General features: G+C 37.0%; 1 protein-coding gene across 6 annotated transcripts in view; it reads left to right on the forward strand.

Moving 5' to 3' along the window:
• Positions 1–14,405, forward strand: part of FAM13C (family with sequence similarity 13 member C) — a 122,692-nt gene that overhangs the window by 104,839 nt on the left and 3,448 nt on the right. For 3 of the 6 annotated variants that reach the window (XM_054436361.2, XM_054436359.1, XM_054436363.2), the window contains 4 exons: positions 1,362–1,573; positions 9,553–9,648; positions 11,004–11,203; positions 12,328–12,429. In XM_054436361.2, the coding sequence (XP_054292336.1) occupies positions 1,362–1,573; positions 9,553–9,648; positions 11,004–11,203; positions 12,328–12,429 (610 nt within the window). The remainder of the gene's footprint in view (positions 1–1,361; positions 1,574–9,552; positions 9,649–11,003; positions 11,204–12,327; positions 12,430–14,405) is intronic. The other 3 variants (XM_054436360.2, XM_054436364.2, XM_054436365.2) reach the window with 3 other exon arrangements.

A 14,405-nucleotide genomic window follows, 5' to 3' on the forward strand; every position in this document is an offset into this window, starting at 1 on the left:
TTTAGATTCATTTCCACCTGTGCCCTCTTGCACCTTGTTTCCTGCTTAGACTGTAGCTCCCTTTTGAAATAAAGCATCCAGTATCTCTGTCATTGTTTGGCCCCATGTAATAAACCTCCTTACAAAGAAACTGAGGACCTCCAGACTCCCAAGTGGAATGATTCACTTCAATGCCAGGAACATTTCAACATGTGGAGCACTAACCTCCCTAGGTTATTGGATTGTTGGATGTTAGAAACAAAAGAGGCCTGAGAAATCATTTACTCCACACACTTCAGTGCATGGATGAAGACATTTATGCTCATAGAGAGGGAAGGGTTACATAGCTGGAAGGTGGTGGGCCAGGTGTAGAATGTGATTCTCTTGCCGTATAGGCTAGTGTCCTTCTTTTTCTGTCTCTGGAGATGATGGTGAGAGCATTAACTCTAAAATCCACTTAAAATAGACTATTGTAATTTACCAATAAAAAATTATTTTCTTCCTCTCTCCACACTCTAACTTTAATACTTAGAGACATGGGAGTTTTTCCAAATTTCTGGAAGGAGAGTGACTAAAAAGAACTAGAAGGGAATATTAATTCAGTGGTTTTAAACTGTAATGATGTGGCAGGTTTATAAAATATGCAATGTATAAACATCAAGACAAACTAGGAAACAAACATCAAACAAAGAAAATGAGCTATGTAATTGAGAAATCAATATAAATGCCTCATTCAAACAACCAGTACCCTTGCATACTCTAAAATGTAATTTCTTGATAAGTCTCAGGGGGCTTTTTTATTTTTAATTATCTAGGTTTATATAAAGCCACATTGTAATAATTCCTGGATCTTAAAAGCTACCGTAAGACAAAATAGCAAAATCTGTCAAGTTGGGGCTGACACTCCCATCTATCCTTTCCCATCCCCTCCTTGGGTATTTCCTTGGGTGTCTACATGCATAATGTCTTCCAGAATTATTTGCGTTTCCACAGGAGCTCTTGATGAACCCACAACTCCATAATCTAAGTAAATAAATCTTTGGGTGTGGAATTTCGGGTGCTACAGTGCATGGCAGGTGGGGCCAGGCACCACTGGTTTTCCTGCAAACTCTTCCTCCTCTGAAATCTAAACCACTGAGCCACTCCCACACATACCCTCCACCTCCATGAGATCCTAGCCTCTACAGCCCTGTTTTCACACCTGATTCGGGCTTATGCTAATGGCTCTGGTTAAAAGGGTTGCCATTGCCCTGTGGAAAGCCATCATTAGTGTTCATTTCTACAGATTTGGCATCAGGGGAAGGAATTCCTGAAAGTCTCTCCATTCTTATTAGGACTAGTGGGTTCTCCTTGCTTATGATAACTCACAGCATTTCTCTTAGAACTAAAGCTAAAGCTGTCAGAAGAACAAGGGAGTGCTCCCAAAGGTTCACCTAGAAACCTGTCCTGTGAGCAACCCACAGTCCCCAGAGAAAATGGGAAGCCGGAAGCTGCGGGCCCGGAGCCAAGCTCCTCTGGAGAAGAGACTCCAGATGCTTCCTTGACATGCCTGAAGGAGAGAAGAGAGCAACTTCCTCCCCAGGAGGATTCTAAGGTACATCACCATGTCTTGTTATATAGAGGGCCCCTATACTCCATACAGTGCTAGTGAGATCATCCAATTTTTCAGAGCACTTTGCCGTTACATCAATATTTTTATTAGCCTGGCTCCAAAATTTCAGATGAGTTCCTGATAGGTTACTGGCCATGAGCAGTAGTGCCACATGATGCAGGCTATGCCACCATTCTGGAGGTTATAGTGTTGTGTGTTGATAGGAAGTAAATGGCAAGGACACCAGGGTATGCCATATCCCTTTCTCCCCAACTCTCCCCACCCGCAAGTTAGCAAATGAACCCAAGACTAGGAAATAGGCATATTGCCTAAAAGGAAAGGACTCCAATTACAGCCCCTTTCCTTATGCCTTGTTAAAAATAATAAAGCAGGGATGATCTATAAATAGTAAGGAAATTTGTTTGATGTTTATATAATAAGAATAGAGAGGTAGGGTTTTTTGGGAGTGTTAGGTTGAAATACAAGTCTTCAGCTTTGGATATCTTAGTTTTGAAGTCTCTGTGAGGCATCTAGATAGAGTTGTCAGGCATTTGAATATATGAGCCTGGAGCTCAAAGAAAAGATTTATTATATTTTACAAAGAAGAAAAGACTGATTAGTATTTACCTGGTTAATCTCACCTTGTCATGCATATCTATGCTTCCATTTCAATTATCCCAAGGAAGCTTTCTTGTAGTCCCCTGTCTCAACTCTAAGACTGGTGTGATTGACTTTCAGTGCTTGAATAACAGATGTAACTACCCTATCACAGCTCTAACTATCTTGTAGGCCATTTTCTGTTTCTTGTACTACATCTTGAACTTCTTACATGGAAGCACTATTTATAGGTCAATGACCTCCCCTTTTCTGCACATAGTAGGTATTGAATAAATATTTGCTGAGTGAATGGAAAAATGAGCAGATGAATGAACAAACTAGCATATTTAATTTTCAAATGAAGTCTTCTTGAGGAGAATGCTGCCTTTCCCTGTTCTATTGTACATTACCTGGTATTAATCATAAAGTGACAACATATTCCAAATCTCAAAAGGCTCAACATATGCCCCTGGATTAGTCATTTACATAAGGACTTGTGATCTACAAGTAGAAATGGGCCTGTGACCACATCTTTCTTTATGAAATACCTTTAGCCTTAAAACAACAACAACAAATACATGTTATGAGGAGTGAAGAGAAGGTTTCATCCACTCAGCCATCCTATCCCTGAGCCCACCAAGATTCTATACTTCTGTGATAGTCAGTGGGTAACTTCTGCATATATATACAGAAACTCTCAGGTACATCTGTGGTTTTCCATCCTTCAATGCTTCTGAAGTTCTTTCCAGTATTTTAAAGTCACTTTGATCATATCTATTAAAGCATCTTGGTCAACGTCTAAATCTCTGTTCTACTCAATTAACAAGGGTAGTAAGAAGAGAGTTGGGATTGATACAGTAGAGTTAGAACAGGACTCAGCACTTGAACCAGCCACTTTCTAACCATGGGCACTTGGCAAGTGAACTGATTCTCTGAGATTCAACTTCCTCATCTGTAAAATACAGGTAATACCTACTTATATAATTATCATGACAATAAGAGAGAAGCCTACTGACTGGTGGATAATAGTTCATTTGCAAAAAGATTTAAATGCCAACTATGTGTTGTGAAGTAGAATAGATGCTAGATATAAAACATAAAAAGGTATCGAAGTCATTGGGGGGTTGTCAGTGCCCTCATATAGTTCATGTTGTCCTGGGAGTGGGGATACAACAAGAAATAAACAACTCAATAAAAAGAAATCATTAAAAATGTTGATAAGTACTATGCAGGATATTTGACAGGTGATATGATAGAAAATACTGGGTATAGTTTCTACTTGATTAGGAAGGCCAAGAGGTGACATTTAAAGAAGAATCAGCAGGCCAAAGAGAGCAGCAGAAAACATTCTCAACAGATGAATTGCAGGTATGAAGGCCGTGATGAAAGGAAGAGCTTGTTGTGCACTTTGAATTCTCAGGTTTGAGGGTTGGAGAACAGGATGGCATGAGATAAGTCAGAAAGACAGATTAGAACCCATCACACAGAACCTTTAAAGCTGTGGGAAGTATTGGGAAGTTGTTGAATGGTTTACAGCAGAAAAGTGACATGACATGATTACATTTAACAGATCTGTCTGATTGCTAAGTGGAGGATACATCACAGGGGCAAAAAATGAAAAGGGGAGATGGAATGGGTGGCTTGGATTAGCATGGTGGCCTTGGAGAGGGAAAGAAGTGGATACCTTCAAAGTATATTTTGAAAGTGGAATCAAAAGGACATGTTGAAGCATTAGATGGGAGGAAATGAAGGCAAAGAAAAATCCGGGATGGTGATGGGTCCATTTACTGATACAGAGAAAACTAGAGGAGCACACTGGGGTTGTAGATAAAAACATAAATGGTCACTTTGGGATATATTACATCTAGTATCTTACATGTAGTATTACATTTAGTATCAATCGTCCCAGTTTGCCCAAGACTTTTTTGCTTTTAGCACTGAAAATCCCACGTCCTGGGAAATGCCTCAGTCCTGGGCAAACTGGGATGGTTGGTCATCCTACTGAGGCATGTAAGTCAAATAGACACATGCAAATGAGAGTCGGAAGATCAGAGAAAAATTTCCTCATGCATGGAAGTCACCCTGTATAAATGCCAATCATTTCTATTATTTTTAATGAAGTATCTATTGTTTTAATAAGTGTCAGAAGCCTCCTCAAATATACCTATAATGTAGCTCTTCAGTAGGCTAAAGTTAGGCCCTTTAAACAGACAGCATCTGTAATAGAAAATGTAAATACATAAAGCTGAGTATTGGTCCTGAGAAAGCTTAATATAGTAAACCATGTAGTAGCTAGTCAGCCACTACACTCAGTGTGAGTCCAGAGGCTACAACATAACCAAAGAGAAAACTTTGTATTCCCATAGCAGCTAGTGTTATTTCTAACTCCTCGATGAGCTCAGTAGCATTTCAGATCATCTCATTAGGTCCTGTTTCTTTAAACTCGAAGATGACTTTCATCTGGGGTCCTTGCCTTACTGCTGAAAATACATTAAATATTAAAATTTCAAGATAAAGAATGACATCTTTTCTAGAGAGACTTTATTATGACTCTTTCTGTAATTTCTGCATTTGGTATTTAGTCACAGCCCATACTAAGGCTGATAAATCCTATAGCATTGCCTTGTTGCTTCAGATACTGTCAATGAGTAATTTTCTTCCTGTTTTATTCATGGATGATTTTTGGAGATAATCACTTCTGGGTTACAGGGCATGGCTATACACTGGAAATGAATTAATCATCCTCTGAGCTGAACTGTAGTGCCTATTTATGTCTTTTATGTCCTTTTCTTTTGGAAATACTGAATTGGTGCTGGCACATATATGAATATTGACCTTTCTAAGGACTGTAAGTGGGGTCAGGTGCACAGCTCAAATTACCAAGGGGATGAGTAATGGCAGTTACTTCTTCTGGCCTCTCATCAACTGTAGCATCTTTGAGGATGAAATCAGATTTTTAGAAAGTATACATTTTATCTTTAAAAAAATCCATAAAAAATTAATAACTTATTAGCAGGTTGTTGTTGGTTGGAAAGACAGTAGACTTAGAGATAAAGGGCATGAAAAGGAAGATCCCATCAAACTTTCTGCTCTCCTATTTATCCTTCTTTTTTTAAAAGAATTATTGAATAGGCAATACTTTCTCACATAGTTCAAAAAGAAAATATATAACAGAAAATGGTAAAAAGACTCCTTCCAAAACCAACTGCCATCTCCAGCTCTGAGGTCTCCCACCCCAAGCAGGTAACTACTGTTATTAATGTCTTATGTGTCTTTTTTGGAGTTTCTATGTAAAGCATATACAAGAAATTATCAATACACATTCCTTTTTATTTTAATTTTTTTAGATACAGGGTGTTACTTTATCATTCCGGCTGGAGTGCAGTGGCACAATCATAGCTCACTGCAGCCATGAACTCCTGGGCTCAAGCAATCTCCCCACCTTGGCCTCTCAAGTAGCTGGGACTACAGGTGTGCAGCACCATGCCTGGTTGAGTATTTTAATTTTTTGTAGAGGTGAGCTCTCACTTTTGCCCAGGCTGGTCTAGAATTCTTGGCCTTAAGGCATGCCCCCACCTCAGCCTCCCAAAGTGCTGGGATTACAGGAGTGAGCCACCATACCTGGCCCCAATATATATTCTTAACTTGCCTCTGTTAGAGAAAAGGGAGCAGTCTATACAATTATGCATCCTTTTTACTTTGTATATTCTGGATAGCTTTTTGTATCAAGACATAGAGAGCTTATCACTCTCTTTTATTTTTAAAAAATTATTATTCAATAGCACTGTGGCATTCTTTTTTATTAATGGATAGCATTGACATTAACATCAAGTCAACTAGTTTGAAAGCTCAAATAACATTTGGTATGCATATTATTAATCCAGAAATATTTACATATAAAATGTATTAAAAGTGATCCTCATTCTGCATATTAGGAAACTGAGGTTCAAATATTACATATTTGTAATGTTAAAAACAGTTTATAAGTTTTGAAGCTGGTTATCTGAACTCATGTCTTCTGGTTTCAAGACAAATATTAATCTTCAATTCCCAGCTTGAACATCTAAATTGACCAAAACATTCTCTTTAGCAATTGCTTTCTATGATAATATCCAGTATTGACTTTCTATCTTGTTTGATTGTTTAAACGGTCAGACTTGCCTACATATAGTGTCTCCCTCAATAAGGGGATGGGGATACTTAGACAGGAAAATCTTGGCAGGACTTCAGTCCCTAAAGCTAAGAAGCATGTTTCCTATTGCTCACTGTCCAGAGAAGAGAATGTCAGTTTTACTTCTCTCCTTAAGAGACATCTCATTTATGGGGACAATTGGAATGATTTTATTTATAAATTTCTGTGGCTTACTGTGGAAGAATATATGGCACCACTCCCATGGGGGAAAGGAAAACAAGGTGGTAGAAGTGCTGAAGCTATGGCAGCTTTTTCCTAAACAACTTTCTGACCAGGACCCAGAAAGAAACTAATTTGGGCTGACCCCTCAGTAGCAGTTATGTCTCTTGGAAAGCCAGTTTATTTCCAGACCTTGATGATTCAAATCACCTACTTGATGGGGGCCAGGAGTTTTCATATGGCAAAGTTGCCAAGCTATAAACAATTCATATCAAATTGTGTCCTATATATGGTCCTCTCTTGCTCAACCTCCTCTTAGTTTTACCCCGATACTATAAAAATGGAGAAACTGGAAGAATAATCATCTTTTAAAGTTTATCTCCTTTTATTTATCTTTATGACAATCCATTCATAGCTCTTTGGCTGTTTTAGGTTATTCAACGTGTAACCAAAAACATAAAGGAAACCTTGTTTCCTTCATTCATATAACAAAAATGAAAAAATAGATATATCTTGCATACTACAGCCAGCAGCAACTATAGAATTAGGGAGGAAGGAGGATGTACTTGAGAAAGAGAGAGCCATTGAATTCAGAGGAGAAAATCATCTGATTCTTAGCAGAAACTGGCTGAAGAATAACAGCAAAGTCTAATGTATTTCTGCCCCCTTAGATTTGGGGTATCCTGCAGAGCTTACCTTGATTCAGTTTCCTTTATGAAGAATCACTTTGCAGGCCTATAGCTTTTCTGTGAGTAGAAAACAGCTCCTGGCACATAATCCCACTACTAACCTTCCTCAGGCAATCTGCTTTCCTGTCCTCTGAGGATGAACACTTGTAGACTTAAGAGGTTTCACAGTGTTTTGTACTTACTATGCATGAAGGTATGGAACCCTCACGTTTCTTCAGGGATTGCTTTGATAATAATCTTTAGAGGAAGACAAGGGAATCAAAGTGAAAAAGGAGTGCATACATTGTACACGTTCCCGAATTTTTATCTAGCATCTGTGGAAGATAATTTTCTATAATGGCATTCATCATTCTAATGTGTGTTTTGGTCACTTTTTTCTTTCAGAATTAAATTTAGCTTTTCTAGAATCTGGGGAATATATTCAAATCACAAAAATCAAATTGCAATGGAGAGATACCAATAATAGTTAAATGCAATAATAGTTATATAGTTAAATAGTTAAAAGTATTTTCTGAAATACTTTCTATGAATTGTAAGTCCCAGTAAGATATTACATTAAAAAAACCACTATTTCAATGTTTTCTGAACTTAGACTGAGGTTTTTTCTTCTGTCATCTATTAAAATCCCATTGAATAGATTTTGATAGGAACTTGTTGGGTATTTTTTCATGGAAAGATGTATTATGAATAAGAAAGTGTTTAAAGAATGATTGGGTTAGAAAATGAAAAGATCTTGAGGTTATTTAAACAATACTTAACAGGCTTCTACAGAGGGAGGTGAGACTTAGGTCACAGCGTATGGAACTTAAAAGAAGATTGCTAAAAATTAGAGTCCTTTTTGCATATAAACCTGTGTTGATAGCTTAGTAGTAGGGATGGGGATGTGTTGGGTACTGTGAGAATTTAAAGAAGTATGAGATATGATCTCTCTCCTCAAGAATCCTTTATTTGGGCAGACAATACTGAAACAAAGAAAACAGTTAAGGCCCAGATAATGAGATAAGAAGTTGAGAGAAAAGGTAGATCAATACGGGCCAGAATGGTTTGCTTTGCAATTGGGATGGGAGTTGGGAGCATGAGGATAACTGGGAAGTGTAACACATGTTTGAGACATTTTCTTTTCTTTCAAGGGAGACAGATCTGGATGGCAGATGTATCTGGCATGCTTGGGTGTGTGTACTTTGATAAAAGATGCCTGGGTGATTATTCCATGAGTTATTTCTACTATTCCCTTCCCACTACTTGCCAAGTGTGTATCACTGGACTAGAGTAAAAGGGAGGCTATGTGTACTAGACATGCAGAAAATTAATGCAGAATACAAAACAGGAAAGAAACCAATACAAGCAGAGGAGTTTGGTCACTTTGGATAAATAGGCAGATACATAGACAGACAAATAGATGGATAGACAGGAAGCTATTTAAACTTTTATGCACAATGTGATCCATTGAAAATAGTGCTTAGGGATGGGTCTTACAGCAGAGGGGTATAGAACATATTGGTGGATCAAGAGGTTATACATTATTTTAAGGGAAGGATACTGGTAACTCCAACCTCTTTCTTATGTAGGTAGGAAATTGAGGATTCAGAGAAGTTAAATGTTTTGTCCAAAATTATTTAGTTTATATCACAGCCTGTCAGTAACCTAGTATATAATACAAGCATGTAGTGATGAAGGCCTGTATAAAGTTGGTGTTTGTGACTACATATGATCAGGAAAGTCTAGATAAAATACATGTTTCAGAAGAAAAATCAATGTCTGGATTGGTTTTTTAAGAATGAAGAAGTAATTAAGGAAGAGGTTCCTTAACACTTATGCATTTCAGACTTCTCCAAAAATCACATTCCTAAACTTGGACATATCCTTTAAGAACTTCCAAGAAAAAACTGGCATGTGCTACATATAGTATCTTATAAATGACTTTCTGGCCAGGCACGGTGGCTCACACCTGTAATTGGGGGTCGAGGCAGGCTGATCACTTGAGGTCAGGAGTTTGAGACCAACCTGGCCAACATGGTGAAACCCTGTATCTACTAAAAATACAAAATAATTAGCTAGGCATGGTGGAGTGTGCCTGTAGTCCCAGCTACTCAGGAGGCTGAGGAAAGAGAATCACTTGAACCCAGGAGGCGGAGGTTGCAGTGAGCCAAGATCATGCCATTGCACTCCACCTGGGTGACAGAGACTCTGTCTCTAAATAAATAAATAAATAAATGACTTTCCTTTTCATAACTGCTGCATTATAGTATTATAATCTTTTACTTTGAGGCTTTTTGTCTGCTAAAAATATTGACGTTTTCATTCTTGTCTGAGAGAGGAATAATAATTAATTTCATGTTTTTCAGGTAACTAAGCAAGACAAGAACCTCATAAAGCCGCTTTATGACCGATACAGAATTATCAAGCAAATCTTGTCAACGCCTTCCCTTATTCCAACAATTGTAAGTCAGGATACTTGCATGCTGTTACTTTGTACTGATGTGTAGTTAACATGATGTCACATAGTAGTACAAGAGTTATAAAAGACCCTTCATGGCAGTATATACTGCAAACAAGGCCAGTTGTCATTTCAAAAAGTGAAAATTTGGTCTTCTCTAACCCCATTACTATACTTAACAGTGGCTGATATTAGAACTATTGTAAAATAGGAACATATAGCATTTGTATGTCTAGAGCCAATTTTAACATTTGCTTTCATTACCTTGGGTGAAAAGAAATGATAGATTTCAGTTTGGCATTTTCTAATTTGTAACACAGCTAGACAAAACAGAGCCTTTCTGTTCTGTGTGTTGGTTAATTTTTTCCTTTAATCAGAAAATTAACAATATATTCTTGATATAATGCAACATTTGTTTTTGATACCATTTGACCATACTGTACAAGATATGAGAAGATTTATTTCAATATAAAATATAAGTACTGAAATTGAATTAGGCTACTTTTAATAAAGAATGATTTATGGGAATACAGAACTAGAAAAGCATCACAAATCCTACTCCATCAATATCAAAACAGTTACTTGTTCAAGGTATCAATATAAAAAGGAATAAATATTAACAAATATAAATTTAAGTATGCTTGAGTACATTTATACTTCCATATTTTTTTGAGACAAATTATACTTCCACATTTTTAAAGACATTAAGAGAATAATAATTCATAGTCTTTGGAATTTTCCCTTTATGGAAGCATAATTTAAAATGTAGTAAGGTTCTTATATTTCTTGCAAGAGAATCTTCTAGTTGTGATAAGAATTATCAGAACAGTTGAGAAGTAACCCCACTTTGCTTTGGCCTTCAAATAGCTCTCCCCTGAACTTGTCAATTTTCTGAGTATCCTCTGTATCTGAATGTTGGTCCCCACTGGGACCTGACTTGGAGTATTTCTGGAGGATAAAAGTTGTCTGTAGTCCACCCCATCTTAACTCATATCACAAGTATTAAGCTGGAGCCCAGAAGGTCTGAGTGAAAGGGAGGAACCACTTGGTAGTATAGTCCAGACTGGACCATATCCTAATGGTCTGTGCCTTCATTGGCCCAGAAGACACAGATGAACTTGGTGAGTGTTTTAGCTCACCAAGCATGAACTGCTGGCTTTTTGCTCATTAACTTCTGTAGGTTTTTAATGAAACTGAGGAAGAGCTCCTCTTGGTTTCTTCCATCCCAGTTCTCAGTAGGCACATGGGTCACCTACTGGTTTTCATGGCATTGATTTATAGTTCCCCTTCCTGTTTTTGTTTCCTCAAGAGGCACTGAGCATTACATGACTTTCTTTCTTTAACTCTGCCTGTGATAAGCAGGAGGAAGAGGACTCTGATGAAGACTGTCCACAGGGAAGCCAACAACCTTCTTTGCCAGATCCAGCATCTCACCTTCCTGTTGGTGACCACCTCACCTACTCTAATGAGACTGAGCCTATTAGGGCCCTTTTACCAGATGAAAAGAAAGAAGTAAAACCACCAGCTCTCTCCATGTCTAATTTACATGAGGCTACCATGTGAGTATGAATCCTAAGTGTGGAGTCTCCTCTTAACTCCTTCTGGTCTGATACCAGTATATGAAGTAGAGCTGGACTTTGAAAATGCTGGACTCAAAGGGGTGGGTCAACAGTTCTCAGGGCCTTTATCCTAGTCTCTTACATTTAGATGAGATAGTTTTTCCATTAGAAATCCACTTGGTAGTAAGCAAATGACTTGCCCTTTGTCTCTTAAATAGCCCTTCAGATATAAGCCATTTGGATTTTCATTAATATTATCATTATCATTATTATTATCATTATTCAGTAGCTGGCATTCCTCATGATAATTTGGCCTTCTTTGGTTTGTATCTTACAGCCCAGATTATGAGATTTAATTTAATTTAATTTAATTTAATTTGACAGAAGTACCTGTCAGAGAAAGCAAGCAGAAAATCCTTTTTTTGGTGGTGGTTCTAAAGCAGTTATTCCTAACTTTTCAAGGGGTGTTGGACTTTTTTGAAACCAATAGAATCGTTTTAAGAAAATGCCCATATATAATTTCAAGGTCACAGAATCTCTGAAACAATACTTGAGTTTGGGTATGCTTGTGTATATACCAGATTCCTGCTCTAGAGTATGACTTTTCTCTTATCTTGGTAGAATGAAGTGAGTAGAATTTGCAATGTAACTATAGCTTTCTTCTGGGTCTTATTTTCATTCACAAGGGTTTTGCTATTCTCCCAATATTCTCACACTTATTTCTCTAGATTAAGAATAGAATTTTCTTTAAAAGCTGTTCCTCTGTATCTCTTATGTTCAGTCTATCACCAAATGCTGATGAGTATTCCTTCAAAATATCCCTTCCTTCATCCACCTATATTGCTGTTACCCTTTCCAGTTCTTTCAGTGGATTCAATCAATCTCCTTGCCTCTTGTCTCTCCTTTCCCCTATCCTGTGATATTTTTTCCATCAGGTAATTTTCCCTGCTTATGTGCTTGCCTATGGTCAGGATCTATGTGTATCATGTTTACTCAAAAGACACCCTTATGATCGGAACACTTTTCAATCATAGATGCTTTTTTGGCTGAACAGATAAATCTGCTCATGATGATCTCTCACTTATGCCAGTGCCCAGTAATGACAAATATTTTACCATATATAGGCCTGTACTTCTTGACCATCTCCGAGAAACTAGGGCTGACAAGAAGAGACTGCGGAAAGCCTTAAGAGAATTTGAAGAACAGTTTTTTAAACAAACAGGAAGGTATGTGTGGGCAGAGAGATTTTTAAAGCTAATACTTCCTAGAGAATTGCTGTTAAAAATGAGCTGCAATTTTTTGCAGGAATGGTGACTTTTTACAAAATGTATGTAATTTCCACACTGGCTTAGACTCAGGATTTGTCCAATGCAACATTCTAATAGTGCCAGTATTAGGGATGTTTTATGGGACATGGTAGCTGTCAGTATGACATCAATCTGTAAAAAATAAAGGATAAACTCTAAAAATCTCTAACTTTGCACAATAAATCTCATCATAAATAAATGAATTTATTTAAACCTTTAAAAAATCTGTTGATTTTTTTAGCCCACATAACTGCTTTGTTGTTGGTTTCTTAGTTCCACAAGTTATTCCCTACTTTATTACATAATAATTCCTTATTTGCTTTAAATGTCTTCCTTAAAAGTCAGGATCTGTCCCTAATTATTTTATTTCAAGACTTGATCAAAAATTCATAGTCATTCTTTCTACTCCTTAAATAAATGGTTAGCTGTATCATCTGTCCTCTATTTTTCTGTGTCAACCCAAGTCTCATTATACACTCTATTAGTTTCCTCTAATTTTTGGTGTATCATCAACAAAATTACATATATAATCAAGAGATAAGGTTATTGATCTAATTTGGAAGAGAGATAAATTGCTTAGCTATCTGGAGCCTCAGTTCCCACTTTATAAGCTGAAATGGTTGGACTCCTGGGATACTTTGGGAAGCTACAGCTGTCATGTGGGATATCAATCTTTACAAAAATAAATAAATGAAGAGTGTAACTTTCCCAAAGCCACAAGTTATTAAGTAGATGAAATGAGATTAAACTTATTATTCAACTCATAAACTCATCATTAAACTCATCAGTGCTACATGGGCTCCTCTGTATTCCTCTCCATTTAGGTATTGTATTTGACTTTTCAGTTCAGCGGGTTGAGGGTTGTCCTGATGGAAAGGGACTATTTTCCAAAAGCACCTTGAAACTCTCATGCGTGGTCTACTTACCTCTTAGTCCCTGGCAGGTTTTCCATTTTAGCCTACCAGGGATATTCATTAGGACTGGACCTATTGAGTGAAAAGCTTTTTGCATTCAGCCACTACAGATGTAACAACTTATTTTCTACTTAGAATCTTCCTTTCAAGTTGATTGCTACAAATCCAACTTACCTTTTTGGTGATGTTAAGTAATCTAGTGAGAAATGGTATGTGGCTCATAAATTTAGAATATAAAGCATTTGTTATTAATTTTCCTTTTCCATACTTTTTTCTTTTATAAAATGTTCATGTAACTTTCCTTGTAAAATATTCCTTGGAGTAGTAACTTTGTCTGGACTGTCTGCTATTATTATACTTTGAGTAAATATGTGACTTGCACTATAAAGTTCCTGATCTCTGCCTCTTTTGGATTAAAGGTATTCTATGGGAATTTTTCATTCAGGGAAATATTTGTGGAGATGTTATCAAATATTCTAAATCTAAACAGTCATTACATATGAGAAATGACACTTTAAGATGTGCGTACACTCTTTTCATAAATTTGAGTTCCCTGAATAAATTTATATTTGTTAGCAATTTGAACTCAGGAATCTATCATAAGGGGTTTGAGAACTTCCCAGTGTGCTACTAGTTCTGCCTAGTGGATCTGCAGTGTCACTTGGTATGCTTTTTGTCATACAGGGAAGTTAGTTATGTTCTATGTATAGTGTTCCACTGCACCTATGAGTCTTAAACCCACTTCAGATAAGTCTGTATTTGGCTATGAAGTTTTATGCCCCCTTGTGGTGATATATTTCAACTAAATGCACAAGTGATGATCTTTTACAACTAAAATCAAACAGTTGAATGGCTAGGAAATATGGACCTTAATTTTGTTTATCTAAGACATTTTATTGGGAAGGCCTAAGCATCCATAAGGTAAAATATCATGCAAATGGATTACTAAAATGTTTAAGGCACTATAAATGTTCTTGGTAA

Source organism: Pongo pygmaeus, chromosome 8 (assembly GCF_028885625.2).
Source record: "Pongo pygmaeus isolate AG05252 chromosome 8, NHGRI_mPonPyg2-v2.0_pri, whole genome shotgun sequence".
NCBI lineage: Eukaryota > Metazoa > Chordata > Mammalia > Primates > Hominidae > Pongo > Pongo pygmaeus.